Raw genomic sequence first — 26,531 nt, 5'->3', positions numbered from 1 at the left:
TAAAACGATTCTTTTGTGATTTTAAAACAGTCAATAGCACATGCAGATAATGAGAGTGGAAACAAAATTGCAAAAGAGAAAAAGAAATAATATTTTTCTAATCCATCACGTCGAAGCCTCTGTTTCTTTCTTGGTACAATATTTTGCAACACTGCACCATCATGTTACACTCTGCCCCAAAGCTCAAGACTTTTTTTTTCTTCCTTCATCAATTTCTCGCCTCTCTCTTCTCAAAAGCTTCATAATTCAATCATGGCGGATGAGGGTTTCGAAGCCTTCCACGTCCCCCAACAAAGCAGAAGAGACAAGCTCCGAGTCACTCTTCAGAACAACCCACCACAACGATTCACACCCACTCTCGCCATGCCCGCAGCCAACACCAGCTTCACCTTTCACCCCCACACACCAACATCTAACCCACCATTTTCTCATCCTTTCTTCTCGGATTCCCACCAGAACGACGACGCTTTACGTCGGCCTAATGAACTCAGAAGATCGGTTCCTCTGGGCCCGTTCACGGGCTACGCTTCAGTACTGAAGCGCTCCAGGTTTCTGAAGCCTGCTCAGCAGCTCCTTGAAGATTTCTGCGGGTCGGGTCGATCCGACTCGAATCCTACTCCGCCGAACTATTTGAGCGGGAGGGTCAAAGATCCGATACCTGATGATCGGGTTGAGGTTCAGTTGAAGAACTCTAGGCTGACAATCATGCTGGAGGAGGTACAATACAATACACCTTAATTGAAAATATAAAATATTTATGTGACAAATTATGTTTTGAATTTCTAATCAACTGTATGTTAATCTTGATTAAGTTTTTTTAATTTAACTTAATTTTTTTTTAAACAAAATCTTGGTTCATTAAAATTAGCCTCGATATTTTTTGGATTGTATTTTTGGTGATGAAAAATGTAACTGTAAAGTAATATAAGCAGGTTTATCACATTGGATTGAATGGAACTTTGATTGTTTGTTTGCTGCCAAGGTGTCGCATCATTTGATTGATATGTTTAGTGGTCACTGGTCACTGGTCACTGGTCACTGGTCACTGGTCACTGGTCATGGCCAAAAAAGATGAATTGTCTTGTCACAATTTAATTTTTCCACTGTTCATTGTTTTTGATGACATATGCTCTGCCAAAATCAAATGTCACATATAGTAGAATTCCCCAGACCCTATTTTTTAAGCGTTGAATTAAATAAATCAGTGTCGCATCAAATTGATTAGTTCGATTCAACAATTAAGATATATGAGTTTTGGACGAAGTTCGGACTTGTCGCATATATATCCCAAGAGGCCCATTTGAGTTTTTAGGCCCAAATTAAATTAGGGTTGGAGCCCGAGTCTCATAATTTTGTGTTCACTTTTCTGGTGTGGTTTTTAGGTGTACAAGAAGTATAAACTGTACTGCCAACAGATGGAGTCAGTGGTGGCATCATTTGAGACCATCGATGGGCTTGGAGATGCAGCCCCTTACATATCTTTTGCTATCAAAGCCATTTTGAAGCACTTCGGGTGCTTGAAGAATGCCATTTTGGACAAGCTTCAAACCAGAGGCATGAAGCCTCTGGCTGATGATTTTGGCCATGTTAAAGATGAAGCTAGGGCCTCCTCTGAGGGAGGCCAAAGCCAAAACCCAAGTAATCTGAGTTTGACCAACAACCCTCATCAATCTGCCTTGCGATGCCAAAGAGGACTTCCTGAGCATGCAGTTGCTGTTCTGAGGACATGGCTCTTTGAACACTTCCTTCACCCGTGAGTGATTTCTCAATAACTTAACGGGTATATTTCAATTCAATACATTAGTCTTATGAAACTTGGGTTTTTATTCATCTCAGTTACCCTTCTGATTCTGAAAAGCAAATGTTGGCTCAACAGACTGGCCTATCAAGAACTCAGGTGACCTGCCATGACCAAGTCTTTTGTGGATCATTTGTATTTGAATTGGTGATGAAATTGACCATATAAGAAAAAATGAATGCAGGTTTCTAATTGGTTTATCAATTCAAGAGTAAGAATCTGGAAACCAATGGTGGAAGAAATACACATTCTTGAAACACAGCAGGCTCAAACAACTTCAGACGCATCTCTTCACCCTTGTTTAGAGTTACCACTCCAACTGGGGATTTTGCCCCCAACAACATCAACCCAAAATGCTCAAGACACCCAAACTAAACGCTCTAGAAAAAACGACCACCGCGGCGTGCCCGAGCAGAGTGATCAGACACAAAGGAGGAATTCAGCTTATGGAGGAAGCCATGAAGTTTCTTTAGTATTGAGTCTTCAAGCCAAAAAATGAGCATGTTGGATGGAAAGACTTTTGGGCTATAAAATGGTTCAGCTGGCTGGGGTGTAAAGGGAAGCAAGCTACAGGGGCATGCTTTTTGTTAATTAAATTGCTAATGAACAGTGGAGAAGTTTGAGCTAATGGCAAGCCATTGTCGCTTTATCATAGTTTATGTGATGAATTCTAGATATTTCTGATTGTTTGGCATTATCGTCACAAGTCACAACCCACCATGGGGCATGATAAATAGGTGGTATCGTGTTCCAAATTCTGCTTTAATTTGCCATCAACCCTAATCAGTGGGCGCATGAGAAGATAAAAAAAGTGAAATATATGGTCTTTATAAAGTAAAGAAAAAGTTTATCAAGACGTCATCAAGTTAGGTTTATTTGACTCAGAAACAAGCAAAGTGCAAATGCATATAAGATGTTGTAGCTTGAGCGGTTAAGAGAAATTACTCTCGCGCTTAGTTCATAAACGAAATTAAGTAAATGAGAAGAAAAAAAATCAATAGTTGCAGTGGATATGCGTAAAAAACACATGATATTGCGGGAAGGATTGGTCGGTAGTTGAAAAAAAATAAAAAAGACAAAAAGACAAAAAGGTTGAATTCGTAGATTTTCAAGAATGCTACCTGGCAGCCACGTAGTGGAGAACCATAATAAACCGACTTATTACATCAAAGTTACTCTTTACCAGCTGTCACCAATACACGCCTACGAAGTCGAACTTTGGCTCCCAATGCAAGCATATTCGAAACCAAAATTATCAGATATTCCGCGTGTGCGAAATTCGTCTGCGCCCAGTCTTATTGTAAGCCGCTAAGACCGGTTGAAATTTTCAGCCGCCCTCAATGTATTGTCAAATTGCAATCACCGACCTTTATTTATTATCAAAATATATTTGCCGTTACCAATTGCAACTGGCTGTCTGTCTCCTCCTACGATAGAACTGAACGCACAGGAACGAAACTCCGGACCAGGCAAGTTCTCGATGCCGCAAACCCTAACTTTTTCACTAAACGCAGCGCAGCGCTGAAGAGGCCGCAACGACGTCGGATTGGACATTCTTCTCCCCCGTCCTGCGTTCAAATTAGGCAAAGTTAGAGCAGACAAAGAAATGAAGCTCCAGAGCAGAAACGGAAAACTGCGTCGGGGTTCGTGCAATTACTGATCTCTAGGGTTTTTGACAACAATCAATTGTTTCTAGATTCGATTATTGAGGGTGAGGTTGCTTCGTGACGAAGTTAGGGGATTCTAGGGCATACTGAAATGCAGACGGAGGCGAGAGTTGGGGTTGTGGTGGAAGGAGGACAGAGAGCTCTGAATACTGGGCATGGAGGCGTGGCGGTCGAAGGCGGTGTGAGAACACTGGCGCAGTCCCTGCCACAGAAACAGCCGAAGCCTCTGCACCAACAGTCTCAGATTGGAACGGTGTCGCAGCTTCTTGCCGGAGGTGTTGCCGGAGCTCTTAGTAAAACTTGTACGGCGCCTCTTGCTCGCCTTACCATTCTTTTTCAGGTAAAGTCTTTTTTTTTCTTAACGTTTGCTTTCGCAAGCTGATATTTTTTACTGCTAATATTTGTTGTGGTTTATTTTCACATGAAAGTTGGGGCTTTCTGTATTCTGTTGAATGAAAGTTCGGGTTAAAAGTGGACTTTGAATAAAGTATTTTTTGGGTTACTGAACATTGGGTTTTGTTATGAGGTTAGTGAACGCTGTGTTATGCTTAATTTTACCAAGAACTGCTTTATTGATATGATGCTATCTTTTTAGGTGCAAGGAATGCACTCAGATGTTGCAACATTGAGAAAGGCTAGCATATGGCGTGAGGCCTCAAGGATTGCTGGTGAAGAAGGATTTAGAGCTTTCTGGAAAGGAAATCTGGTTACAATTGCTCATCGTCTTCCTTATTCTTCTGTCAATTTCTATGCATACGAACATTATAAAAAGGTTGATAAAGCGACTCAGTTAATGTTACCTTCATACAGATACAGTTCAAGCTAGTTTGTTGTTGCGTCGTTGCTTGATCTTTAATTCATTGAGTTTTATGTGGTACAGTTCCTACAAACAATGCCAGGACTGGAAAATCATAGGGAGAACTTGAGTACAGACCTTTGCGTACATTTTGTGGGTGGTGGATTGGCGGGAATAACAGCTGCATCAGCTACATATCCTTTGGATCTTGTAAGGACGCGCCTTGCAGCTCAGGTGAGATCAGATGGTTGAAAGGCAATCTTTGTTATTTTTACTAGATTTATGTACTGATTTGTTAAGTTTTTGAACCATCGATTGACATGTTTGGGGATGCTGTGCTGCCCTTTCTCATTGGACATTAGTGTATGTGTCCTCAATTCTGTTCGTACTATGTCTCTGTGAGTTGGATGAGTGAAACATAAATTTTTAAAAAAAACTTGCCTGAAAGTTTACAGTCGAGTGCTACAAAGGCAAAATATTCAACTCCAGTTTGAACAATTGCGTCCTGTCTGGTTTACTATATATGTAGCTCTTCGTCTCAAGTGATAATTTTTGCATATGCATTTTGCTCTACTAATTAGTGGAACTTTGCAGACAAATGTGATGTACTACAAAGGTATTTGGCAAACTTTGCGAACTATTAGTCGAGATGAGGGTCTTTTTGGCCTCTATAAGGGACTTGGAGCAACCCTCTTGGTATGCTCAATATTTTTGTAACTTTAATTATGGTTAGAATTCCGTTTTCCTGTGCGTATCTAACTACTGCTCTGTCCATAATGCAGGGTGTCGGGCCAAGTATAGCTATCAGTTTTTCCGTGTATGAGACCTTGAGAGCTTCTTGGCAGTCACATAGGTGGTTGCTTTATCAATTGATTCAGCAATTCTGGGGTCTTAATGTCTTACAATTACCTTTGCATGGATCCTGTGTTTTGGCCTAACATTATAATGTTATTTTCATTATCTTTACATCAGGCCCAATGATTCTACTGTGTTGGTTAGTCTTGCTTGTGGGAGCCTTTCAGGAATTGCGTCATCAACAGGTGAGTGATCGTACACTCATTTATTTTGAATTTCGTGTCATATACTGGTGATTGTTGTTCATGATGGAAGTCATGGTTTATAATGTCAGTGTCAACCTTGATGCTTGATTATAATGCTTCTTTGCCCCTGTAGTTTTACGTACATTTTCTTTCACTGTTTACTATTTAGGCAATGTAATCTTTTAGATATAATTTATTAAGTTTACCTTGGTGAAACACCCCTGATCTGAACTTTTGCATTCAAATCTAATTAGAACTGTGCTGTTACAGTTAACAATCTGGTTTAGTTAATTTAGTTTTCTTAATTAGAAATGTCAATATTACTTAAAACTTAATGCACATAGCTGTTTACTATGCTTTTGATGCAGAGAAAACAGGATGTGGTGCAGGCTCTGCACCAAGTCTCTAACCAGACTGACCCCTAGAGCCAGAAACCAGACTGGAGTCATTTTTTTATCTGGTATTTGAGAATTTTAGTAAGGAAGCTGACAAGAAATTTCCTCTCCTCCATCATTCAGCTAACTTAATTATTTTAATATAAAGATCTTGTTTTGATTTACATCATCTTTCCAACATTTCTTCGGTGGCTTGTCTTCCAAAGCTTTGCAGTCGGTTCTATTATAGGGTGGCACTGCTATCAGGTGAACCTATGTTCTCAGTTACCAAATGTGAGAGGTGTCCTCTTTGAGGTATGCTTCTCACTTAGGCTTCCTTTTGCAATGGCTTCATTGGTACTGTAATCCTTCAAGCCCCTGCTGTCTGCAGGGATGGCCTTGGGCTAGTGTTGCCTTCACTTGGATCTTAATATCTAAATATACTTTATTTAAGGCCCTCTAGTCTATCTTTCCTTCATTATGTCATAATAGTGCAAGTTTTGGCTTTTAAATAAATTGCTGACTGAATGAAAACATTTAAACACCCAATTATCAAGCCCAACAAACTGAAATTCATTCAAACATATGACTTCTGATTTATCATACTTAGCACTGGATTGTCAAGCTGCATAGTTAGAGTAAATGTGTCACTATTCAAGCTCATTCTGAGTGTAACATCATTCCATTGATGTCACTGGGGCATTAGAAGAAATTGTTTGGTTAGAATTTATATTTCATTACATTGAACAACCTTGGTACTGGCGTTTTACTGGAAGCTGCCCTTGGGTACAGTTTTTTCTCTGCGTGACTTGTTTATGGATACTATAGCTTGCAATGATATTGCTAAATGAGAGCAATCATGGGAGTTCATTTTCATGGTACAACTTTTTACATGGGCATTCTGTCGCACTGGCTTTTGTTCTGTAGCAAGAATACGCTTTGTTTGAGTTAAATGCGACACATCTTAGACAAACTTGATAAGAGTATTTTTTTTGTCTGATCATCTGTTTCAGTATTATTTTCTTGGTTTTTGTCCGCTTTTGTGAGTCTTTTTTCTCGTCTTGACTTGTCATATTACACTGTCTTTGCGTTGTTATAATTGATTGGTTAACTGTTCGAGACCTAAGAAGTTTCATGACCTTGTAAGATCTAGTCTTCAAATCGTATTAGAGTATGATGTTATTCAAGAATGGTGCTGTCTCTTATCATTTGATTCTCACTACATTATGCAGCAACATTTCCATTGGATCTTGTGAGACGAAGGAAGCAGTTGGAAGGGGCCGGTGGCCGAGCCCGTGTCTACACAACAGGCCTTTTTGGTACGTTTAAGCAAATATTCAGGACGGAAGGCTTACGTGGCCTGTATAGAGGAATCCTACCAGAGTACTACAAGGTGGTACCTGGTGTAGGTATTTGTTTTATGACGTACGAGACATTGAAGATGCTGTTAGCAGATGTTAGTGCTGGTTTATAGTCGATGCCCATCTTACAGAAGTGATGCCAAAGGAAAGGAGGGTGTGAGTGAAAGAAGCTGCCATGACAAATCTCATGGTAGTTAGTTTTGCGGTGCTGCCGTGGGAATTACATTTTTCCATGTATAGATTGACGATCCTATATTACACTTAGAATTGAATGCTACGCGACTCTCTTACAATTCTCAAACATATTCAATCTTTTCTTATCTGAGAAATCTTAGGCCCATTTCTTGCAACTGTATTTGATCCATGATAATACCGTGTATGTAAAATTGCAACTATGATGTGTTGCTTTTTCGAATTCAAAAAGAAAATGAAGTAAAGCTTATTTTGTCTCCCCTATATTTTTCCGGGGTTTTATTTTTCTTTTTTAATGTGGCTTGAAGTGTCATGCTTCTCTTTCGCAAGAATTGTTCTACACATTTGGGAATCTTTCACGTGATCCCAAGCCTGCTCTCATACAAAGATATGTTTTACATAATGAAAAATACAAAACTTTTGCAACCGAAAAGGAGATACCAAACTTCTCTTAGAAAAAATTCCAGAACCGATGAACTCACGACTTCATTAACATCTGCGAAGCACGTAATTGACCGCCATACAAATAATGAAAACATAAGAATCACTTATGTCAAAGAAAGAAAGAAATGCATTTTATTAGCAACATTATTGATTGGAAGAGTGACATGGGACTTGTATCCTCACATGGCTTCTGTGATGAGCTCAATCCTTTGGGATTGGACAAATAATATCTTCAGTGGCCGTGTACAGCAAAGAGACAGAAACAGGGAACATTATTTTTCCCTTATTACAATGGGAAGTTTCCGGTGAGACGAATGTGGTCCAAGGTACGACGTAAACCATACTTGTTGACAGCTGCATTAGCTGATCTAAACCCTCCTCCATATGCAGGGGAAGAATCGTTGGCAATTTGGTACATGAAAAATTCACCCAGTTTATGTTCAACTTTGGACTTTCCTCCTTTTTTCGATGACGATGATGAAGAGGAAGAGGAAGCTGCTGATGTGGATGTAGATGAAGATGGCATGTTTTTAAATCCTGGCATTACTTCTGATTCAAGCCACATGTATGAAAGCACCTGGCAGATGCCCTCCTCTACCTCCGGATTAAGATTCCGGTAGCCTGCACAGTCCAGTTGAAGAAGAAAAATGAATCCCAAAAAAAATAGAGGGAGGAGGTTCATGTTGGGAGAGCTTCAGAAATACATGCTACCTTTGAGGCGTAACCAGCCATGCATCAACTCATGCGCAAGAATAGCACCTGTTAGTAATCTGCATTCGGTTTCAAAGAGAGAAGATTATGGTTAGCATTTTGCTTTCATGCTCTGTATATTATAGAATATGGTCTTAAAATTGAATTACCTTGGGAGACCATAGAGAACAAGAATGGCAGTAACTTCGCATTTTCGAGTCAATTTCTGAGGTTGGGTTTTTATTCCGACCAGTTGATGCCTCCCAAATGTTGGCCTTTTGAGTATCTGATTAATAAGAAATAGAGAAATCAAGGGAAACAAATATATATTTAAAAAAAAACTTTGGTAAGCTCTGCTCATGAATTATTACAATTTTAATGAATATGGAAAAAGAAATTATAAAAATTGTCTGATATCTTACACTGGTGACGGTCTGCTCTTCAGAAAGGCATAAACCCCTGGTCTCGGGCATGTGATGAAGGCCCTGCAAAGAACCAGTTTTGAATTAGAGGAATTCAACAGAGCAAAAAACTCAAATAATTAACCAGTTTTGGTTATCAAATATTACACTCTTCTCTCCTACAATAGCTTCATTAAGTGCTTGTCTTTCAACCAGAAGCATGGGAATTTGCTGATCCAATCTCATGTTCATTCCTTCGTAATAATCTCTGATGGCATGATACAGGGGCTGACAGTCACCGGTATCCATGATTGCAGATTCCATACACTCAAAGCATAAACTCCGTCCGTCTCCCAACGACACATATCTTGCATCCCAAGACTTAGAGGAGAAGAATACAACAGAATGATTTGATTTAGTGCTCATAGTGTTTCATTTTCAAATTTCAATAATATTTTGCGGAGGGCACTACAATTTTTGTATGAAAAATTATCGCACTGGCTTAGATTAGTACCTCTAAACGTTCACAACTACAGCAACGAGCTGTGTTATCATGTTCATGTGATGGACAGTATTTTTGTGACCAAAACGGATGGCATCTATACTCGACCAAACCAGCTCGATTTGTTGGAATCTGAAAATTTTCGAAATCAAGAATAAGTAATGTCAAAATAAATAACTATAGTAATGACCAAGACCAAGTTTAGATGAACTATAATAACCCAGCATCTTACAAATTGATGACAAACTTCACACTTGGGATGGGCCAGCTCTTTAAAACATGACTTGTGATATGGATCCCTCCCTGACAAAGAAAACTTGGATCAAGAGAAAAACACCGGTAAGAACTGGATAAAAGCAAAGAAAAGAGATCGATACAGTGATATGAATCCAAGGAAGACAAGCTACCTCATTCTCAACTATCGGGCGACCACAAGAACGACAACAGAAGCATTGGGGATGAAAATAAGTTCCCATGCATCCCAGATAGTTGCCAAAGCGTATATCCTGTTTACAACCGCCGCATATTCTGCAAATTTCAGGCATAAACAGGAAAGCTTCAGTAACATTCAAGATTAGGAAGTTGTGAAATTAGACTTGAAGTTGATTTTCCCCCCTTCTCTTAGACTCAGGTTGGCCACAAACTCATTTGAATTTTTATAAACGGCTGCAACAACCTTCAAGCTCTATTAACACTGATATTTAATTGATAAAACTGTGGACCCTGTGCTGCACAAAATTACTAGTACAACTGAAAAATGTTACCTTTGTGTTTGTCCATAGGGATAATACGATGCAGGAGCTGGGGCGTACGGAGGATATAAAGGCGGATTCGAACTGTCCTGAAGTGACCTAGCAAGCTCTTCATCTTTCTCTGCCTGCCATCTATATCCTGGAAATTAAAAATCAAAAGTTGAACCCTCAGTTATGACATTGTCAAATAGACACACACACAGACAGTAGAATTCATAGTTAAATCTTGAACAATAGAAACCTACCACTTCGTCTCTTCAAATCTTCACCCAGAGACAGTGCAATTGCATGGTCTAATTCCTCTTTCTCCTTCTGCGCTCTAGAGCGGTCATCCTGATCACAAAAAAGAAACTAATTTTAGAAATGTACACACCCTATGTTTTACACCCAAAGCATAACACAGGACACAACAGAGCCTAACAGGGCATCAAGTCTAATGCTGAGAAAATTCTACCAAACACCATTTTCTGCAATCTCAAAAGAATATATATACAATACCAATCTTAGAATCTATACTGAAAAGTAAAGACATAAGGTGCAGCCAAAATTGAACAAAATTTTGTAACCTCCTAACAACAGCAGCAAGAAGTCAAAGAATACTAAAAAGGGAAGAGGGTTGGTGTTCAAAGTTCAAACCAAGGATCGAGGTGGTGCCCGCCAAATCATGCTTTCGTCGCCAATTAGCTGCGGATGACGATTACTACCGGCGGCGTTTCCGCGACTGGGCCCGCTTTTGAAAAGTTTACTGAGCCATTTCATAAAGCTTGACTTCCTCTCTGCGTACGAAGAAACAAACTCCCCTGCTTACCACAAAAATTTCAACAACATCTCCCAACTAATTCCACTTTTCCGTTCTTTCTTCTTGCTTTTAAAAAGAAAGTAAAAAAACAGAGCCCAAAAGAAAAAACGGAGTTTGAAAAACTTGAATTAATTTGATTGAGAGAGGAGATGAATATATAGACAGGTATGTTATACCATAAATACAAGGGTGAGAGAGCTGGTTGACACCTGTGGGAGCCATGTGATATGGAAATGAAGCTCCTACGTATAGAGAGGGCTTCGCCGGAATCACCCAGAACCTCGAAAAGGACGGTCACAGAGAGAGAGAGAGAGAGAGAGAGAGAGAGTTATTACGTGACGAACGGCTCGAAAGAAAAGGGGGAGAAGAACAAGGCACTGGGCATCGTTAAAATTAAAAGGCCTAGGGAAAAGAAAGAAAGAAAGCAAGAGAATCTCTGAGAGAGAAAGAAAGTGATTTTAGAATGTAGAGAGAGAGACGTAGAGAAAGACTGAGATTCTTCGCTTCCAAAGCAATGAAATTCATTTCATTTCTCAACACCCAAAAAAGTACTGATCAAAACTCAACCCAACAAAAAAAAAAACCTCAAAAATAAATAAATATATGCGGCATAAACATATATACATATATGCGGCACAGGCAGGGAGGGATGGAATCTGGTGAGGCGGAGGACCATAAAAGTAACGGTGGAGGACAGCTCAGTGAATCCACAAAGAGAAAAAAAAAGGGTCGTGCTGTGTGTGTACGCATCGTCATAGATTGGATTTGAGTTGGAGATGGAGATGGAGGAATGTTCTCCTCTCTCTCTCTCTCTCTCTCTCTCTCTCTCTTTTCGTTCGCTTTTCTTTTCTCTTTTCTTCTTTCTTTCTGGTTTTGAATTTTGGAGCGAATTTGCATTTTCCCGGGTTTACGATTAAAAATGACTCAGAATATTCGCTTTATTTACGTAATTACCATGGGCCTCCACTTTTTGTTGTTGGTCGTCAACTGGATTTAGGAACTTGACGGTGTGTTTGGATGTGTTCAAAGTGCGAGGCTTTATCCAATAACCAATCTCTTCGCCTCCGTAAAGACAGCCAAACAAGACCTTTAAAATAGGTAGCCAGACAGGCCCAAAAGTCTTGCATAAGGATGGTGGTCCACTAAAATTAACAGGTTTTTATTCTCCCTTTTCTTTTCCCTTTTTTTTTTTTTTGCCAATATAATAATTCTCTTTGCCTCCTTTGGATTGGAATAAGATACTTTATTATTTATATACTAGCATTTCTTTCCATTAAGTTTTCACATGGCAATAATATTCTCTCAACAAAATAAAAAAATAAAAAGAAAAAAAAGAAGAAAAAAAATCTTCTTACATACACAACACAAGGAATCCATTCATAAAAGCTTCTCTTTGTCTATCATTTGTATGTAAGAAGGGTACTTCCATTAGTTTGAGAAAACAACTTTGTTTCAACCTTTGATGCATGACGATCTTATATATATAGTCAACCCACTTTACACCTTAAAATGCAGTTGCAAAAACTCGATTGCAACTGGAATAACACTAGTTCATTATCTTCAACCAATAATATTATGTCACATGAAAAAATTATCACTCGTGTCATAACATTATATTAATCAGGGATAATAAAATAGTGTTATTCTCGTTTCATACAAGTGTTTCTCCTGCAAGTCGGTTTTTGCATGGGAAACTGTCCTCCAATATTCCTATCTATAAGTACAAGTATATTGTATATCAAACACTAATTTCAAGATAAAAGGGACCCTTTGTATTGTAAGCCGTCCATGCTTTTTTTACCTATCTAATGATTTTAGCTGAGCATTAATCTGAGGCCTAGAGATCTGCTAGGGTTGGGGGTATATTATTGACAGCTGTCTTGGTACCCTAGCTAGGAACTCTATTTTTCTAATTAGGAGCCATACAATTTCTAGGACAGGCTTTATTCTCAGCTTGAGATGTTTCCAAGTATTGTAACGTTTAGGAGAAGTTGTGTGAATTAGAAGCAGTTGATGTATGTATGTAGATGCCAATATTCTAGTAAAGGGCGACAGACAGATGCCTCTGAATCAAGTCACATGAATTACCAAATCTTGCAGATGCAAATAAGATAATCTAGTCTCTGCTCTGTGGTGTCCTGAAAAGGGAAAGCCTCTTGGATTGTTATATTTCTTTTACTCAGTTTTTAAAGTTAATCTGTTTTTTTTTTTTTTTTTCTCATAAACCACTGAAATTACAAGAGAAACAGAAAAAGGAAAAAGATTGAAGTTATAATCCTGGGCTTGTTTGAAATTTTTTGGGCCTCCAACCATTTGAGTTTGACATCATCTCTCTCTCTCAAAATTTGTTCGTGATAAGAAGTTCTTTCAACTACTATTCATGCAGGGAAATAACTTCTTCTGAATCTGGTGCAAATGGTCAAAGTCTTGGTTGGTTTGGTCAAGGTCTAAAATGTCAAGAGTTTTGGAAATATCGGTTGTCCAAAAATATGGATATATCGATGGAAATATCAATGTCGGTAAAAATTAAATAAAAACCACAGAAATTATGAGTAACATTAAAATTAACTTGCAGAAAGTTTAAAGACGTTATAAATGTTGCACGTTGTAGCTCATGATCACAAACTCATCCGCAACACGTTGAATAAGTTTCAGCAGGAGGAAGTGAATTGAAGGGGTTGGAGTCCCCTTGTGTGTGTGTGCAAGCTTCATTATCTACTTCTATATATATAAAGCAAAAGACAGATAATGGTAAAACATTCAAAATATCATAAAATTAAGTTAAAATTAAGTTAACAGAGCCCAAAAGCTCTTGGTTGGTTTGGTCAATGGCTAGCTCTTTGATCAGCTCCTCCGCTAACCAGAACCAAGAGCTCTCATGTCCGCCCAAAACCTCGCTAATTGGTAAACTTCTGAATCTGTCGTTTCTGAGTTTTCTTTTCATTCATCAGCTTCAATTTAACTCCAGTTACTTATATAACATCGTTTCCGAGTTATTTAAATTTATATATCTGTGCATATATTTTTCACTTTCAGAATTTGGGCTATGCTATGCTATTATATATCTTCTCATCTTTGATTTAAAGTCCCTAATTGATGAATACTTTGTTTATTTTCTTCATGTGGAAACATTGAATTAATGGAAAAATATTTGTACGTATGTATTTATGGCTTAGAATGATGCATGATGTATGCATCAACGGCCAAATCAATCCACACGTGTGGTGTGGATGGATGCACAATTGATGTTAGTATCTCTCATGATGATTGTGTAACCTTCACACTCAAAATTTTATCCAATTACTTGTTCTGAATCTAGTAGTATGTTTTCGATTGCTAGCAATATAACCTTAACACACACCATGAGTGGTGGATTTAATCTGCAATTCAATAGCATGATTTTGTGGTTGGATTTAATCTGAAATTCAATAGCATTTCGAAACCTATCTATATATAACATAGTGAATGGCTATGTTAATTTCGTCCTAAGTGTATTTGGTTTTTATATAATTGCTTCCGAATCCCGATGATTTGGTTTGGTTTCTTGCCGAACAGCGACTGAGGGGGAGAGAGAGAGAATGGGTGGTGGGATTCGCACAAACGTGAAGGGGTACATTAAGAAACGCGTCACTTTGGCTGTGGATGACAAACCACAAGCTGCTGCTGCTGCTGGTTGCGTGGATACGAAACCACAACAGCAAGAGCTATCTTCTTCGTTTCCAGAAACTAGCAGCACGACTTCACTTGGGGCCAGTAGCTCTGCAATATCATATGTATGTGTTTTTATGTCATGTCCCACCCTGTGTTAATATTCTCTTGATGATATTGTGTTTGAGTTTTGGCTACTTTTCTCAGAAGATGCCACACTCACCAAATTTGTTCGCTAAAATAAGAAAACAAGATCAATCCATTTACGAAATTATTGCGGACTTTTGAACTTCGGGGCTCTCCTCCTAGCGCCAACTTCTTATTCTTAGGTGGCTGTGTGGATTATGGAAGGCAGAGCTTAGAAACAATGTGCCTCTTGCTTGCCTACGAGATCAAATATCCAGAGAACATCTTTCTTCTCAGAGGAAAGCAAGAATGTGGTTCTGTAAATTGCGCATATCTATGGTTTTTATGACAAGTGTAAGCCGCGATTTAACGTGAGACTTTGGAAAGCCTTCATCGACATGTTTAACTACCTTCCGGTGGCAGCTCTTGTCCACGACAAGATATTTTGCGTGCATGGTGGTCTCTCCCCCCATTTGGAAAACTTGTATCAGATCAGAAACTTGCCTCGTCCAACTGATGTTCCTGATTCTGGCTTGCTTTGTGATTTGCTCTGGTCAGCTCCTTGTAGAGATGTTGAGGGATGAGGGAAGACATGGAAATCTCGTACACCTTTGGTCCTGATAAGGTGACCGAATTCTTAATGAAGCACGAGTTGGATCTCATCTGTCGTGCCCAGGAGGTTGTTGGGGACGGTTATGAATTCTTTGCCCACTGGAAACTTGTAACAATCTTTCAGCCCCCAACTTCTGTGGTAAATTTGATAATGCTGGTGCATGATGCGTGTAGATGAGGACTTAATCTGCAGTTTTCGGATTCTTAAGCCAACATTGAGGACTAATTTTTCGGTGAGATCGTAACATGACGACTGGATTGGAACATTCCAATACAGTGCAATAATAAGGAGAGACGAGGGAGGTTGATGATATCAACAAAAATGTTATGCCACGAAAAACAATACACTTTATTTCGAAATACGATTATGTACTGCGCTTCTTGTGTTGTTGTGATTGTCCACAAGGATATCGTTTTGGTTATAAAGCTCAAGGGTTTTGGGTTTAGGAAAATTAAAAAACGACATAGTTTTAGATTTAATCACAATATAAAGAATAAAAAACAGACATGATCAAATCTATTTATTTCCATACACTATTGTATAAATTCGAGTGGTAAAAATCTCTTGTTATTGTACCGGTTAGCTTGTAACTCTTATAGATTAGTGATATTTCTCTTTCCAATGTCCGAAATTTAAATAAACCCTCTTCGATCTTCGATATTCATAAATAAATAAAAATATTTTGTTATTGTACAAGAAATCGAAATCAAGTTGCACTTAATGTTTTGTCAACCGTGTATAGCCCGGTGGAAAATGGTCTTAACTTGTAGACTAGTGGTCTCAGGCTCAAACCCTAAGAGACTTTGATAGTGTGTGTGAGAAATCCTCATCCCTTTATAATTTAAACTATCACTTGTACTAAATTTCTTTTCTGTCAACATTCTAAACCCGTATGTGGGTCGAGATGACAAAAAAACGACTAAAATAATAAAATTCAATAGGGACCATCCAAAAAAGTTAATAATTTAATATTTTTCCATAGAAATATGTTGAAATTATTATTTTCTACAAAATGCCTCATTTTCCTATAGCACCTTTCTTTTGTTGTTCCGAGAATCCCTTCCCTCTATAGTGCCTTTGAAAATGCGTGAATCTTGAGTAACAAACCAAGAAAAATATGAACAAACAAGTCAAATACAGAAAGAAAACGACCCCCATCTTTAAAATGTCAATGCCAAAGACGTTTTTGACCAAAAAGGAAGAAATTAAGTTTTTGTTCCAAAACGACGTAGCTGGGTTAACCCAAAACCAAAACCTAACCAAACTCATCCAAATTTGGATGGGCTTAGAATTTAAGCCCATTCTCTCTCCAGCCAAACCAGATAACAATAAAATTGTTCAGATCAGAACTGTGCGCGGAAGAGGATTACGACGTCGTCTGCCCTACTCATTCTTTTCTTTTTCAGATATTATAGGCTCCTCCGTCACATAGGAGTTGCAGCCGTCTCTTCCATCTTCAATATTTTGACGCTTTCTTCTCCCCAATTAAAAAAACCCACTATTTTATTCTCATATTTTCCAGTTCGCTTTCCCTTTTCCGTCTCCCACTCTTTTTCCCGAGAAAATTACTTTTATTTTTATAAAATATATTCACTGAAAAAATTGACCCACCAAACCAAAAGCCAAATTCGAAGCGCACATACAAGACAGAGAGAGCCTCCGTAGACATAACAGCTCAGACAGAAAAAAGAGAGACCCTTTTTCTCGAATTCGGATTTCTAGGGTTTCTTCTTTTGTAGCTGACGGGAAATCTGAGCCGTTCAAACGAGGATCTGAAAATCGAATCGAATGGCCTCGCAAGGGCAGGGAGCGATTGACCCTGCCGTACTCGATGACATAATCAGACGGCTCACGGAGGTCCGATTAGCCCGGCCGGGAAAGCAGGTTCAGCTCTCGGAGTCTGAGATCAAACAGCTTTGTGTTGCTTCCAGAGAAATCTTTCTTCAGCAGCCCAATTTGCTCGAGCTGGAGGCCCCAATCAAAATCTGCGGTACCATATTTGCATACCCACATACATTGATGCAGCTAATTTATCAAACTATTTTATTTTCTAAATTTTGACTCGCAACAGATTGGATTGACTTTTTTCCCCTTCTGGGGTTTTGCATGTTTGTATATGTATACATATATATTCTAATGGGTTCCCTTTCCTTGCATGCCTGATATGAAATAAAGATGGTGAAAGCACAGGGTTGAAGTTCTTTGTGGTTGAGATTATAGTTTAAGAGTACCCATTTGCATTTTTTTTTCCATTTCAGAGTTTTACTTTGAAAGGGAGAACATAAAAAATTCTGCACAAGTAGCTTAGAAAATCAGCTATGTGTGGCAAGCTACATTACTAAATAATATATGTTTTGTGAATATACTGTTTTATTTTTTGTTATAGATGTTCTTCCTCTTCAATGTTATGGTTGTAATCGTTGTGAGTAGATTGTGGCTTATTGATGATGTTATATGTTCTTTTGTGTATTTTGTCTTTATAATCGTTTGTCCAATTCAATTGAAATCCTTGATGTGCCTGGTTGTATGTCATGTGAAAATAATGGTGGTTTCTACCTTCATTTGGGGAAATAAAGGCTATAATGGTTCATTCAATGTCGTTTAGATTGAAAATAATTGGAGAATTATCTAATCTTGATTAGTCATTGAGAATAGGATATGTTAAAAAGCATAGTGGAACTTGGAAGGGAGGGTGGATGGGGCTGTACACGTGTTTTTCCCCTTTTTCATTTCGCAGGGAGGGGTGAGGAGGGCCTGATGAAGTATGAGATAGTTAAAGATCACTTCACCCATTAACCTATCGATTTATGGATTTCCTATGAAATCATGGTAAAACATTTGACTCAGACAATTTGAACCGGAATTTCTTGTCATGTTTTGTTTTGCAACATCACAAGGATTTCAGAAAAATATTTGCCACGTAGATTTTTACTCTGTTGAGTTACGAGTAGGTAAATCAGTCCAAATCTTTGAGAGTTGTGGATATTTAGAAAGAAAAAAAATTGTAGGTATTATCTCTAGATAAAGTGGCTATGTTGATCTTTGCAGCTCATGGCAATGGTTGTTTCGAAGTCATTTTTACTTTAGTCTGACCTGAACTTTCCTCTTTATTTCCAGGTGACATCCATGGGCAATACAGTGACCTATTAAGGCTCTTTGAATATGGCGGTTTCCCTCCTAGTGCAAATTATCTTTTCTTAGGCGACTATGTGGATCGTGGCAAACAGAGTTTAGAAACAATCTGCCTCTTGCTTGCCTATAAAATTAAATATCCAGAGAACTTCTTTCTGCTAAGAGGGAATCATGAATGTGCCTCTATTAATCGTATATATGGATTCTATGATGAGTGCAAGCGGCGATTTAATGTGAGACTTTGGAAATCCTTCACTGACAGCTTTAACTGCCTTCCTGTGGCTGCACTTATAGATGACAAAATATTATGCATGCATGGTGGTCTTTCCCCTGATTTGACAAACTTGGATCAGATCAGAAACTTACCTCGTCCAACTGCTGTTCCTGATACTGGCTTGCTTTGTGATTTGCTCTGGTCAGATCCTGGTAGAGATGTTAAGGGATGGGGAATGAATGACAGAGGAGTCTCATATACATTTGGCCCCGATAAGGTGGCAGAGTTCTTAATGAAGCATGATTTGGACCTTGTTTGTCGTGCCCATCAGGTTATTGACTTTCCTTCTCCTCCCCCTTTCATTCTGTTCAAGCCACTGCTACACATTTTGGAACTGAAACAAATTTTCTTTTGTCCAGGTTGTGGAGGATGGTTATGAATTCTTTGCCGACAGGCAACTTGTTACAATTTTTTCAGCCCCCAACTACTGTGGTGAGTTTGACAATGCTGGTGCAATGATGAGTGTAGATGAGAACTTAATGTGCTCTTTCCAGATTCTTAAGCCAGCCGAGAAAAAAACAAAGTTCATGATGTCAACAAAAATGTGATGATTGCAATACCACTGCTCCAGTCTTGAACCAGGTCAGCTGATTATTGTTGCAGTTTGTTCCTTTGGTATTAATCATGTCCGTGGGTCCACTAGCTATGTGTATGTTTGTGCACTCGCATCATGTTGTCTATGCTATTACTTTGGGTTGTTTTGCATTTGTGTAAGTGCATGTGCAGTCATATGTGGATGTTATTACTTATTATGCATATTGGCTTGCTAGCTTTATATGTGTGTGTATCATGCTGTCTCTGTTATTGCTTTAATTCTGTTATTCTTCAGCATGTGTATAAATAAATGTGCATGCATATGTGAATGTTATTACCTATCATATGTGACTGTTATTTTACTTTGTAATTTTAAGTTCCATTGATTTCCTATATCGTCTTCAAGAAACTATAGATATGTTTTTCTTGTTTCCTAGCTCTCTTTCAAGCATTTTGGATCACTTTTCTTGGAAAAATGAAAACTGTAAAGAGTCCCACACTTTTAAGTTGTTACTTTGAAAAGGTAACTTGTTTGATTCAACCTTAGAAATTAAGTATACCTCAGTAGTTTTTATGTTACTTGCTGATCCACATTTTGTATTTTGACGTGTATTGTTGCTTGAATTGCTGAAGATGCACTTTTTGAGTCGAGCAAATTGAGGCATGGGAAAGGAAAAGTTATTGAAGGTGGTCTTTTAGTACATAATTCTGTGAAAGGATCAATGTTATCTCATAAACACAAGGCAACTGCATGTATTTTTTTCCTCCTCTTAGTGAAAGCCAATCAGTCCAATCTCATACCCAAAAGCCTTTTTAACTATTTATGAACCATGTGCTCGTAAAAAGATCCTGTAGTTCTGGTGTTGTGCTTTCTTCCCTGTGGTTATGCAATTCTTTGTAGATTTGACTTGTTTTATCATGTGTTCATGAATTGCAATGCTAGTCTCATTGTGCTATTTGCTACTCAACTTTGGTGGCCATTTTCCTCTTCTTTTTTACTTTTATTTTTATATCTATTTTTCCTCGTGCAGACATTTTTTCCCTTTTTTTGTTGGGCAACTTGGCTGAAAATGAAGGTTGCCAGCCTCAGAACTTTCCTCTATCTCTAGTAGATCCCGAGTACGGTGCTTCAAGCTGGGGAGGGGCTATAGAAGCTGGGTGTCGGGACAAATATTCTGGAGTCGCTTGAGGCAGAAGAATTTTATGTTTCCTCGTTCACCTTTCTCTGTAATGCTTTATTCTGCGACATTTGTGTACATATATTGGTCTGGCAACTCATTGTTGTGCTTTCCATTGAGGCCAACAGAAATGGCCGCATTTCACTCCCGAAAGAAGTCTTCAGTTTTCTCAGATTATTAGTAATATTACTCATTGGTGTTGAGCTTATTTTGGTGTTAAGAGATGGTCCAACTGTTATTAGTGGGTATATGTTGCATCTTATCATGGGGATCATGGCTTCGTGTTTCTGTCCTGCTGCTAACCATTTATGATTGCTGCTGTTTCCAATCTTAAAGCAATTTGAAGAAGACAGATATGGCCAATTTGTGGCCGACAATTTGCCAATATCCTCTTCAAAAAAGAGGAATTTGAATGAGCAAATAGTTGCTTGTAGAAATGTGAAAATGGTGGAAATGCTTGATCTGGGTTTGATTCTGAAATACATAATCCGTATTTTTTGTTGCTGCGGATACGTAATCCGTATGAAGCTGCCTAGTTTCGTTTGTATGCAAAAGCCAAGTTCACATCTGCTGTGGTTCGCTGAAATTTGAATTTTTTTTTCGCCTTATTGGTCATAAAACTCAATGCCTTAAGTCAGGGATGAAATGTAAAGTCGGGTCTTAGTTCAAGGATCATTGCTGCATTTTAGCCTTAAAAAATGTACTTTAAACTCTTGTTTTATACCCTCTCCGAAAAAAAAATTCCTTTCAAAGAAAAAAGGAAAAGATAAATAAATAATTGTGGGCTCATGGCCCGCCCACTTATTACCTCTCTTTCTCATTTAAATTTCGCCCTCTTTTTCGATTTCAGTAGGGTTTTTCATTTCAAAACCCAAATTTTTTAAAAAAATAAGAAGGTGAACAAATAAATAAAGATAAAAACTAACTCTTCCATTTCATAATTTCTTCGACCTCACTCTCAAAAATCCCGACAATCCAATCACTGGATTTTCCGGGAAATTGGATGTGGGGTTAGGTATAGCTTCTCATTAAGAGATAATAGAAAAAAGAAGGAAAGAAAAACCAAATCGGGAAAGTTGGGGGAGAAAGAGGGAGAATGAATATGAATTCAGGTTTGGATCCATCGATGGCGTTACTGGCAGCAAGTGGAGGTGACACTGTCAAGCTTTTTGATGTCTCGGTCAAGTCCGGCGATCCCTGCGTTTTGAGCTACACTCCTTCTCCTGGCTCCCATGTCAATTCGCTTAAGTGGAACCACACCAGTCAGTCACTACCTTCTCTCTTTCTCTCTCTCTCTCTCAATGGGATGATGGGTTATGGATTTCATAGTGTTGGTTTTGATTTTTGTTATCTGTGTTTGTAAGAATTGAATATTATCAAGGTTTTTGTAGATGAGAAAGTTTTGGGTGAAAATAATCATAAAGTTCTGTTTTTTTTTAAATAAAAAAATCCTGCATTTGTTTTGTTAATCAATGTGGGTTGGTAATTTTCAGATTTGGTGGTGGCTAGTGCTGGAGATGATAAGAAGATATCCTTGTGGAATAAGAATGGGAAGAGCATGGGCACCATTCCTGTGGCTGGAACCGACAGTGGAGACAACATTGAGGTAATTCAATCACAATTATATAATTCAAATAGACATGGTGTGTTAAAATGGTGTGACAGTGGAGACAATAGTACTTGAAAGACTGGGTTGGTTTAGTAGTTGATGTTCTGCTGGTTGAACTATTTATGCAGGAGTCTATATTGGCTCTCAGCTTCAGTAACAAGGTTTCTAGATACATATGTTCTGGTGGAAGTGGTCAGGTTGTAAGAATATGGGATTTGCAAAGAAAGCGCTGTATTAAATGGTTGAGGGGTCATTCTAGTACAATTACGGGTGCAATGTACAATTGCAAAGATGAGCACTTAGCTTCCATTAGTGTCGATGGGGATTTAATACTTCACAACCTTACATCTGGTGCAAGGACTGCTGAACTCAAGGACCCTAATGGACAGGTTGTCTTCTCATTGCATCTTTCCGCTGATTATTACCCTGGTCTTTGTGGCTTTGAGTCCCTGGTTTCTGAGCTAATTGGTTATTTGCTGGGCTTTAAGACCAGGTACTAAGAGTGCTTGACTATTCCCGGATTAGCCGACACCTTTTGGTGACAGCAGGTGATGATGGGTCTGCACATTTGTGGGACACAACCGGTCGTAGCCCAAAGGTTTGCAGTATGTTAATGAATCTCTCTACAAGTTTATTCCAAAAACAAAAAAACAAAAAAATGTACCAACATCAATGCTTTACTGAGTTTTCTTGGTCTTTTGGGTTTACATTTCCGTTTGGGTCAATGGAAATTAAAAGTGTGTACCATTCTGTATTTTGTCCAATTGTTCCTTCTTCCCAAACCCAAAGGAAGCATTGATCTTGTTCTTTGATAACATTAGCTGTCAAATTTACCCTTTGACAAACTTCCTATATTTCTTTCCTACTGATTCTTGTTTCTCTTAGTTTTTCATTTTGTGCTTATAATTAAACTGGTTTTTCTTCATTTCTTTCCTTTTCAAACTTTTTTTATGCAGGTGTCTTGGTTGAAGCAGCATTCTGCGCCAACTGCTGGTATCAGTTTCTCACCATCTAATGACAAGGTCTGATAAGTACACCTTAACTTTACATATTGCAGTCCATAATGTTTCCTTTCGGGTCGGTTCCTTGGCCGAGGGGGTTCCTTTTTTTTATTTCTTGATTCTGATTGATTGCCGGCTTGAACCACTACGTTTAAGATGAAGGCTATTTTATCATTTTCTATGAAATAGTGAAGCTTTCTAAGGGTCCGAATGTCCGGAGAGAGATTAAGCATTGTGATATGGAAAATATTTTCCTCTTGACAGATGATTGCTACTGTTGGGCTTGATAAGAAGTTGTATACTTACGACTCAGGGTCTAGACGACATTCATCTTGTATTTCCTATGAGGCACCTTTCTCTTCATTGGCATTTAGAGATGACGGCTGGGTACTGGCAGCTGGAACAAGCAGTGGTCGTGTGGTGTTCTATGATGTCCGTGGTAAACCAGAACCTTTCACCGTTCTTCGTGCTTATAGTAGTTCAGAGGTCTCTCTCTCTCTCTCTCTCTCTCGCTCCTTTTTGTGGTCCTCCCATCACTGTCTGATGCATAGTGTTGGCGCGTCCTCATACAGAACACATTCTTGTTTGCTTGCATTAGGCTCAGAAGATCCCTGCATAATCAGGGCACTGTTCCTTGAACAGCAGCTTAATAGATTAATAAACTAAAGTGTTTTATCTCTGAAACATGCGAATTTTGGAGAAACTTGTGTTGTCTCTAAAAGTTTTGGCAATTTGTTTTCTAGCATTTTCATTTAACACTATGCTGTTGTTAGTTTGTCATCACTAAGGATCAAGATGCCTTACCATTAGGGTTAGGGGCATATATTTTGTCTCTATGTCCTGATTCAAACTTTCTACCAACCCTGGTTAGGTGGCTTTATCACAAGGATGTTCTCATAGGGACACACAATAGTTCGTTAGCTTTTAACTAGCAGTCTACATGAATGACATGGTTCTGTTGAGCCAAAAGATTTCAACTTTTTCTTGTATCAGAATTCTTCTTAACTCTATTTGTACTAATCACTTACAGTATTCATCAGGCTGTTACAAGTCTATGCTGGCAAAGGTCAAAACCTGTCCTTGTAAACGAAAGCAATTGTACTGTCGAGACCGCTCTTTTAGGAGATGCTGTTGAAGATTCAATACTTATGCCTGACCCGCTTCCTTCTGTGACCTCATCAAGCCTTCCTCTATCTATGGGAGTATCTAGTTCTCGAAATCCAGGCCGTTCAAGTTTATCTGCGGAGACATCTTCAGTTACAGCACCTGGCAGTGGATTTACTTCAAGCACACTTCATGTATCTACTGCAGAGGAGACACCACATCGAGGCCATTTATGGCCAGGTGGAACATTGTCTAGATTGCATGCTCCTCGATCTACTTATAACTTCAAGGATGATATGGAGGTGTTCTCCCCTCTTGTGGATGTCCATCCAATCACACCTACACTTGACAAGCTGTGGGATGATCATGACAGATCAAAGAAGGACCATTTGCTTGCAGATAAGAAGCCTTCCTCACTTTTGTTTCCTTCTTCCAGTAGGAGATTCCCTTTTGCAGAGGATGGGGCCAGTGATCATCCAATATTTGACTGGAAGCCCAGCTCAAGTTCTAAACAGGTCTCACCTATCCAAATCTTTAGCTTTTTTGGATGAATGCATAATGCAAATATTCATATTTTGAACTATAATGAGCACCTTTGGTGCAGGATGACACATTGTTCTGAATGATGATCTTGCTTTATTCCTTGGTGCAGGATGACACCAAATCGTCGTTTGCACTACTAGAATCAACTCCTGCTCCATCTTCCAAGAGTGAAGACTCATCCATCACCCCTCCAGAAGCTTGGGGTGGTGAGAGATTATCCGATAAGTATACTCACCTGCGTCAGCCAATCACTTTTCCATCTCGCTTTGGGATGTCGGCTCAGACGTCAGGATCAATTTTATCTGGATTACCGGATATGTCCTTAACAGCAAGTCTTACTAGTATTAGCTCTTCTGCAAATTTAGGCTCAAGTTATCCGAACTTGCGCACGAAAGATGTGTCTTCCAATCAGGAGACTTCATTAGGATTTCCAGAACACATTTCCTCGAGTGCGATGCCTATGTCCCCCGGTAACAAAGGCATCATGGGGCACCTTGATTCACCAACATCTTTGGCCCTGCCTCGGAGATTCTCTACTTATGCAGAGAGGATAAGCACTACATCTTCCTACAATGACAGAACATCCCTTGCAGTTGGTTCACCAAAAACAAAGAAAACAGGAGCTGAAGGCAGAGAAGAACTGTTGAATAGCTTGTTGTCAAAGTCAGATTCATCAACTGCCACAGAATCAGGGATTCTTCCAGCAATGAATGTATGGATAACATGCTTATTAGATAAGTAATTATCTGTTTTTTTTTTTTTGGTCGGATAGATAATTGATTGTCGGGTTTTGCATTTAAATAGGCTATTTCAAAAAAAAAGGAAAAAGAAAACAACATAGAGCAGGAAAGATTATTTTAGTGCTTTGGCATGGTACATGCTTTGCTTTTTGTGTTCTTAGTAACAGATGGGGTCCCACTTGAAATGAGTGCTTTTGATTTTATGCTGCCATTCAAATTGGAAACCAGTAATAGAATCCATTAGGAGAAGCTATCACAGTTGTTTGTCATGCTGCCTTTTTATATTGATACTAGATTATCATAGTTTACTGAACGACAATAATTGTGACAGGGTGGAAGTTCGCATCTCCAAAATGTGCCTCAACAAGATCCACAGCAGGGAAATTCCTTTACATTTCAGATTTTTCAACGTACTCTGGAAGAAACTCTTGATTCTTTTCAGAAATCCATACACGAAGATATGAGGAACCTTCATATAGAAATTTTAAGACAATTTCATATGCAAGAGGTATGCAACTGCTATCTTGTTCTCTTTTTGTTTTCGTTTAGTTCCTCATTCATTTTCTGGAAACCATTACACAGATGGAAACGTCAAATGTGATGAGTGCAATTCTGGAAAACCAAGCTGAGCTGATGAGAGAAGTTAAGTCTCTCCGGAAAGAAAACCAGCAGCTCCGGCAATTGCTTTGAGCACCGGTGAAGATTGTATTATTATTTCAATTTTTTTTTTTGTGGATTTGGAATATGTATGTTGTTTCTGTTTTATAATTTGCTCTTCATCAGTTGGCTTTTGTTCTATAGGTAGACTAGAATTGCTTCTCTCAGCCGGTGAGGTGGGGATAAAAGAAAAAAGGTAGAAATGCAAAGTGTTATAGGAAGTAGTGTTTGTGAACATGTACAGATGTGAACATTTCATGCTAATGAATGAAAGCTTTGATTTCGGTGAACAATCACGAGTACGATGTTTCTGCTATTATGCAGTTTTTTTATTCTCTTTTTCCTTTTCTTCCTTGTGGTGTTCAAGCTGCTTTGTCTACCTGATTTCTCTTTGAACTCCGTGCTCGCCCACAAAATCTCTTAGATATGAGTGCAGGATCATATTGGAGTCGAAACAAGTACAGGATCATAGTCCCAACTTACAAACGAGTGCTGCAACATCGACCTTGTTTACCCTGTTTTCAGTCATTTTATGGAGGTTTTCGAACATTTGGGA

At 38.7% G+C, this 26,531-nt stretch overlaps 5 protein-coding genes and 1 pseudogene across 13 annotated transcripts; 5 read left to right on the top strand and 1 right to left on the bottom strand.

Annotated features, from left to right (window-relative positions):
* The first annotated feature begins 47 nt into the window (after positions 1-47).
* Positions 48-2,484, top strand: LOC117619814 (BEL1-like homeodomain protein 9). Its single transcript, XM_034349855.1, has 4 exons — positions 48-717; positions 1,383-1,753; positions 1,837-1,897; positions 1,983-2,484. Exons 1-4 carry the CDS (start codon positions 253-255, stop codon positions 2,295-2,297), a joined length of 1,212 nt encoding a protein of 403 aa, XP_034205746.1. The 5' UTR covers positions 48-252; the 3' UTR covers positions 2,298-2,484.
* Positions 2,485-3,200: 716 nt separating this feature from the next.
* On the top strand, positions 3,201-7,508 carry LOC117619815 (mitochondrial substrate carrier family protein B-like). 5 transcript variants are annotated; one of them, XR_004584620.1, is made up of 9 exons: positions 3,201-3,805; positions 4,061-4,237; positions 4,346-4,495; positions 4,856-4,957; positions 5,044-5,114; positions 5,234-5,301; positions 5,670-5,761; positions 5,903-5,990; positions 6,908-7,019. XR_004584620.1 is itself a non-coding variant. In XM_034349856.1 (7 exons), the coding sequence occupies exons 1-7, from the start codon at positions 3,557-3,559 to the stop codon at positions 7,147-7,149; spliced, it is 1,059 nt and encodes a 352-aa protein (XP_034205747.1). In that variant the 5' UTR covers positions 3,207-3,556; the 3' UTR covers positions 7,150-7,508. The 5 variants fall into 5 exon arrangements, 1 of the variants encoding a protein (XP_034205747.1); XR_004584621.1 differs by having other exon boundaries at positions 5,903-5,942; positions 6,908-7,015; XR_004584618.1 differs by having other exon boundaries at positions 5,670-5,990; positions 6,908-7,115.
* Positions 7,509-7,589: 81 nt separating this feature from the next.
* LOC117619812 (protein DA1-related 2) lies at positions 7,590-11,138 on the bottom strand. Of its 5 annotated transcripts, none has more exons than XM_034349850.1 (12): positions 10,993-11,138; positions 10,654-10,820; positions 10,263-10,350; positions 10,030-10,156; positions 9,673-9,793; positions 9,498-9,581; positions 9,278-9,397; positions 8,932-9,144; positions 8,785-8,847; positions 8,533-8,648; positions 8,384-8,442; positions 7,590-8,293 (listed from the first exon to the last, which is right to left on the bottom strand). In XM_034349850.1, exons 1-12 carry the CDS (start codon positions 11,036-11,038, stop codon positions 7,959-7,961), a joined length of 1,539 nt encoding a protein of 512 aa, XP_034205741.1. In that variant the 5' UTR covers positions 11,039-11,138; the 3' UTR covers positions 7,590-7,958. The 5 variants fall into 5 exon arrangements, with proteins under 5 accessions (XP_034205741.1, XP_034205742.1, XP_034205743.1 ...); XM_034349851.1 differs by having other exon boundaries at positions 7,777-8,293; positions 10,654-10,817; XM_034349852.1 differs by having other exon boundaries at positions 7,777-8,293; positions 10,654-10,793.
* A 3,256-nt stretch (positions 11,139-14,394) lies between these two features.
* LOC117618377 lies at positions 14,395-15,447 on the top strand (annotated as a pseudogene).
* Positions 15,448-16,422: 975 nt separating this feature from the next.
* On the top strand, positions 16,423-20,586 carry LOC117617646 (serine/threonine-protein phosphatase PP1 isozyme 4). Its single transcript, XM_034347106.1, has 4 exons — positions 16,423-17,193; positions 18,321-18,880; positions 18,969-19,191; positions 20,175-20,586. The coding sequence occupies exons 1-3, from the start codon at positions 16,992-16,994 to the stop codon at positions 19,155-19,157; spliced, it is 951 nt and encodes a 316-aa protein (XP_034202997.1). The 5' UTR covers positions 16,423-16,991; the 3' UTR covers positions 19,158-19,191; positions 20,175-20,586.
* A 615-nt stretch (positions 20,587-21,201) lies between these two features.
* Positions 21,202-26,271, top strand: LOC117617246 (protein NEDD1). Its single transcript, XM_034346545.1, has 10 exons — positions 21,202-21,583; positions 21,815-21,927; positions 22,059-22,319; positions 22,424-22,528; positions 22,887-22,952; positions 23,196-23,417; positions 23,972-24,550; positions 24,688-25,290; positions 25,650-25,826; positions 25,901-26,271. The coding sequence occupies exons 1-10, from the start codon at positions 21,418-21,420 to the stop codon at positions 26,006-26,008; spliced, it is 2,400 nt and encodes a 799-aa protein (XP_034202436.1). The 5' UTR covers positions 21,202-21,417; the 3' UTR covers positions 26,009-26,271.
* Positions 26,272-26,531: the final 260 nt, after the last annotated feature.

This window comes from Prunus dulcis, chromosome 2, assembly GCF_902201215.1.
Source record: "Prunus dulcis chromosome 2, ALMONDv2, whole genome shotgun sequence".
In the NCBI taxonomy this organism is placed as follows: Eukaryota; Viridiplantae; Streptophyta; class Magnoliopsida; order Rosales; family Rosaceae; genus Prunus; species Prunus dulcis.
This window is presented reverse-complemented; position numbering and strand designations above follow the sequence as displayed.

Bases quoted from the DNA above. Each gene is read 5' to 3' on its own strand.
- LOC117619814 (XM_034349855.1), top strand. From the start codon at position 253: ATGGCGGATGAGGGTTTCGAAGCCTTCCACGTCCCCCAACAAAGCAGA. The intron at 718-1,382 runs GTACAATACAAT...TGTGGTTTTTAG, and splicing joins TGACAATCATGCTGGAGGAG to GTGTACAAGAAGTATAAACT. The intron at 1,754-1,836 runs GTGAGTGATTTC...TATTCATCTCAG, and splicing joins TTTGAACACTTCCTTCACCC to TTACCCTTCTGATTCTGAAA.
- LOC117619815 (XM_034349856.1), top strand. From the start codon at position 3,557: ATGCAGACGGAGGCGAGAGTTGGGGTTGTGGTGGAAGGAGGACAGAGA. The intron at 4,496-4,855 runs GTGAGATCAGAT...GGAACTTTGCAG, and splicing joins GGACGCGCCTTGCAGCTCAG to ACAAATGTGATGTACTACAA. The intron at 4,958-5,043 runs GTATGCTCAATA...TCCATAATGCAG, and splicing joins GACTTGGAGCAACCCTCTTG to GGTGTCGGGCCAAGTATAGC.
- LOC117617246 (XM_034346545.1), top strand. From the start codon at position 21,418: ATGAATATGAATTCAGGTTTGGATCCATCGATGGCGTTACTGGCAGCA. The intron at 24,551-24,687 runs GTCTCACCTATC...TCCTTGGTGCAG, and splicing joins CCAGCTCAAGTTCTAAACAG to GATGACACCAAATCGTCGTT. The intron at 25,827-25,900 runs GTATGCAACTGC...ACCATTACACAG, and splicing joins GACAATTTCATATGCAAGAG to ATGGAAACGTCAAATGTGAT.
- LOC117619812 (XM_034349850.1), bottom strand. From the start codon at position 11,038: ATGGCTCCCACAGGTGTCAACCAGCTCTCTCACCCTTGTATTTATG. The intron at 9,398-9,497 runs GTAAGATGCTGG...GAAAATTTTCAG, and splicing joins GTGAAGTTTGTCATCAATTT to ATTCCAACAAATCGAGCTGG. The intron at 8,649-8,784 runs GTAAGATATCAG...CTTATTAATCAG, and splicing joins AAGAGCAGACCGTCACCAGT to ATACTCAAAAGGCCAACATT.
- LOC117617646 (XM_034347106.1), top strand. From the start codon at position 16,992: ATGGCCTCGCAAGGGCAGGGAGCGATTGACCCTGCCGTACTCGATGAC. The intron at 17,194-18,320 runs GTACCATATTTG...CTTTATTTCCAG, and splicing joins GGCCCCAATCAAAATCTGCG to GTGACATCCATGGGCAATAC. The intron at 18,881-18,968 runs GTTATTGACTTT...TCTTTTGTCCAG, and splicing joins TTGTTTGTCGTGCCCATCAG to GTTGTGGAGGATGGTTATGA.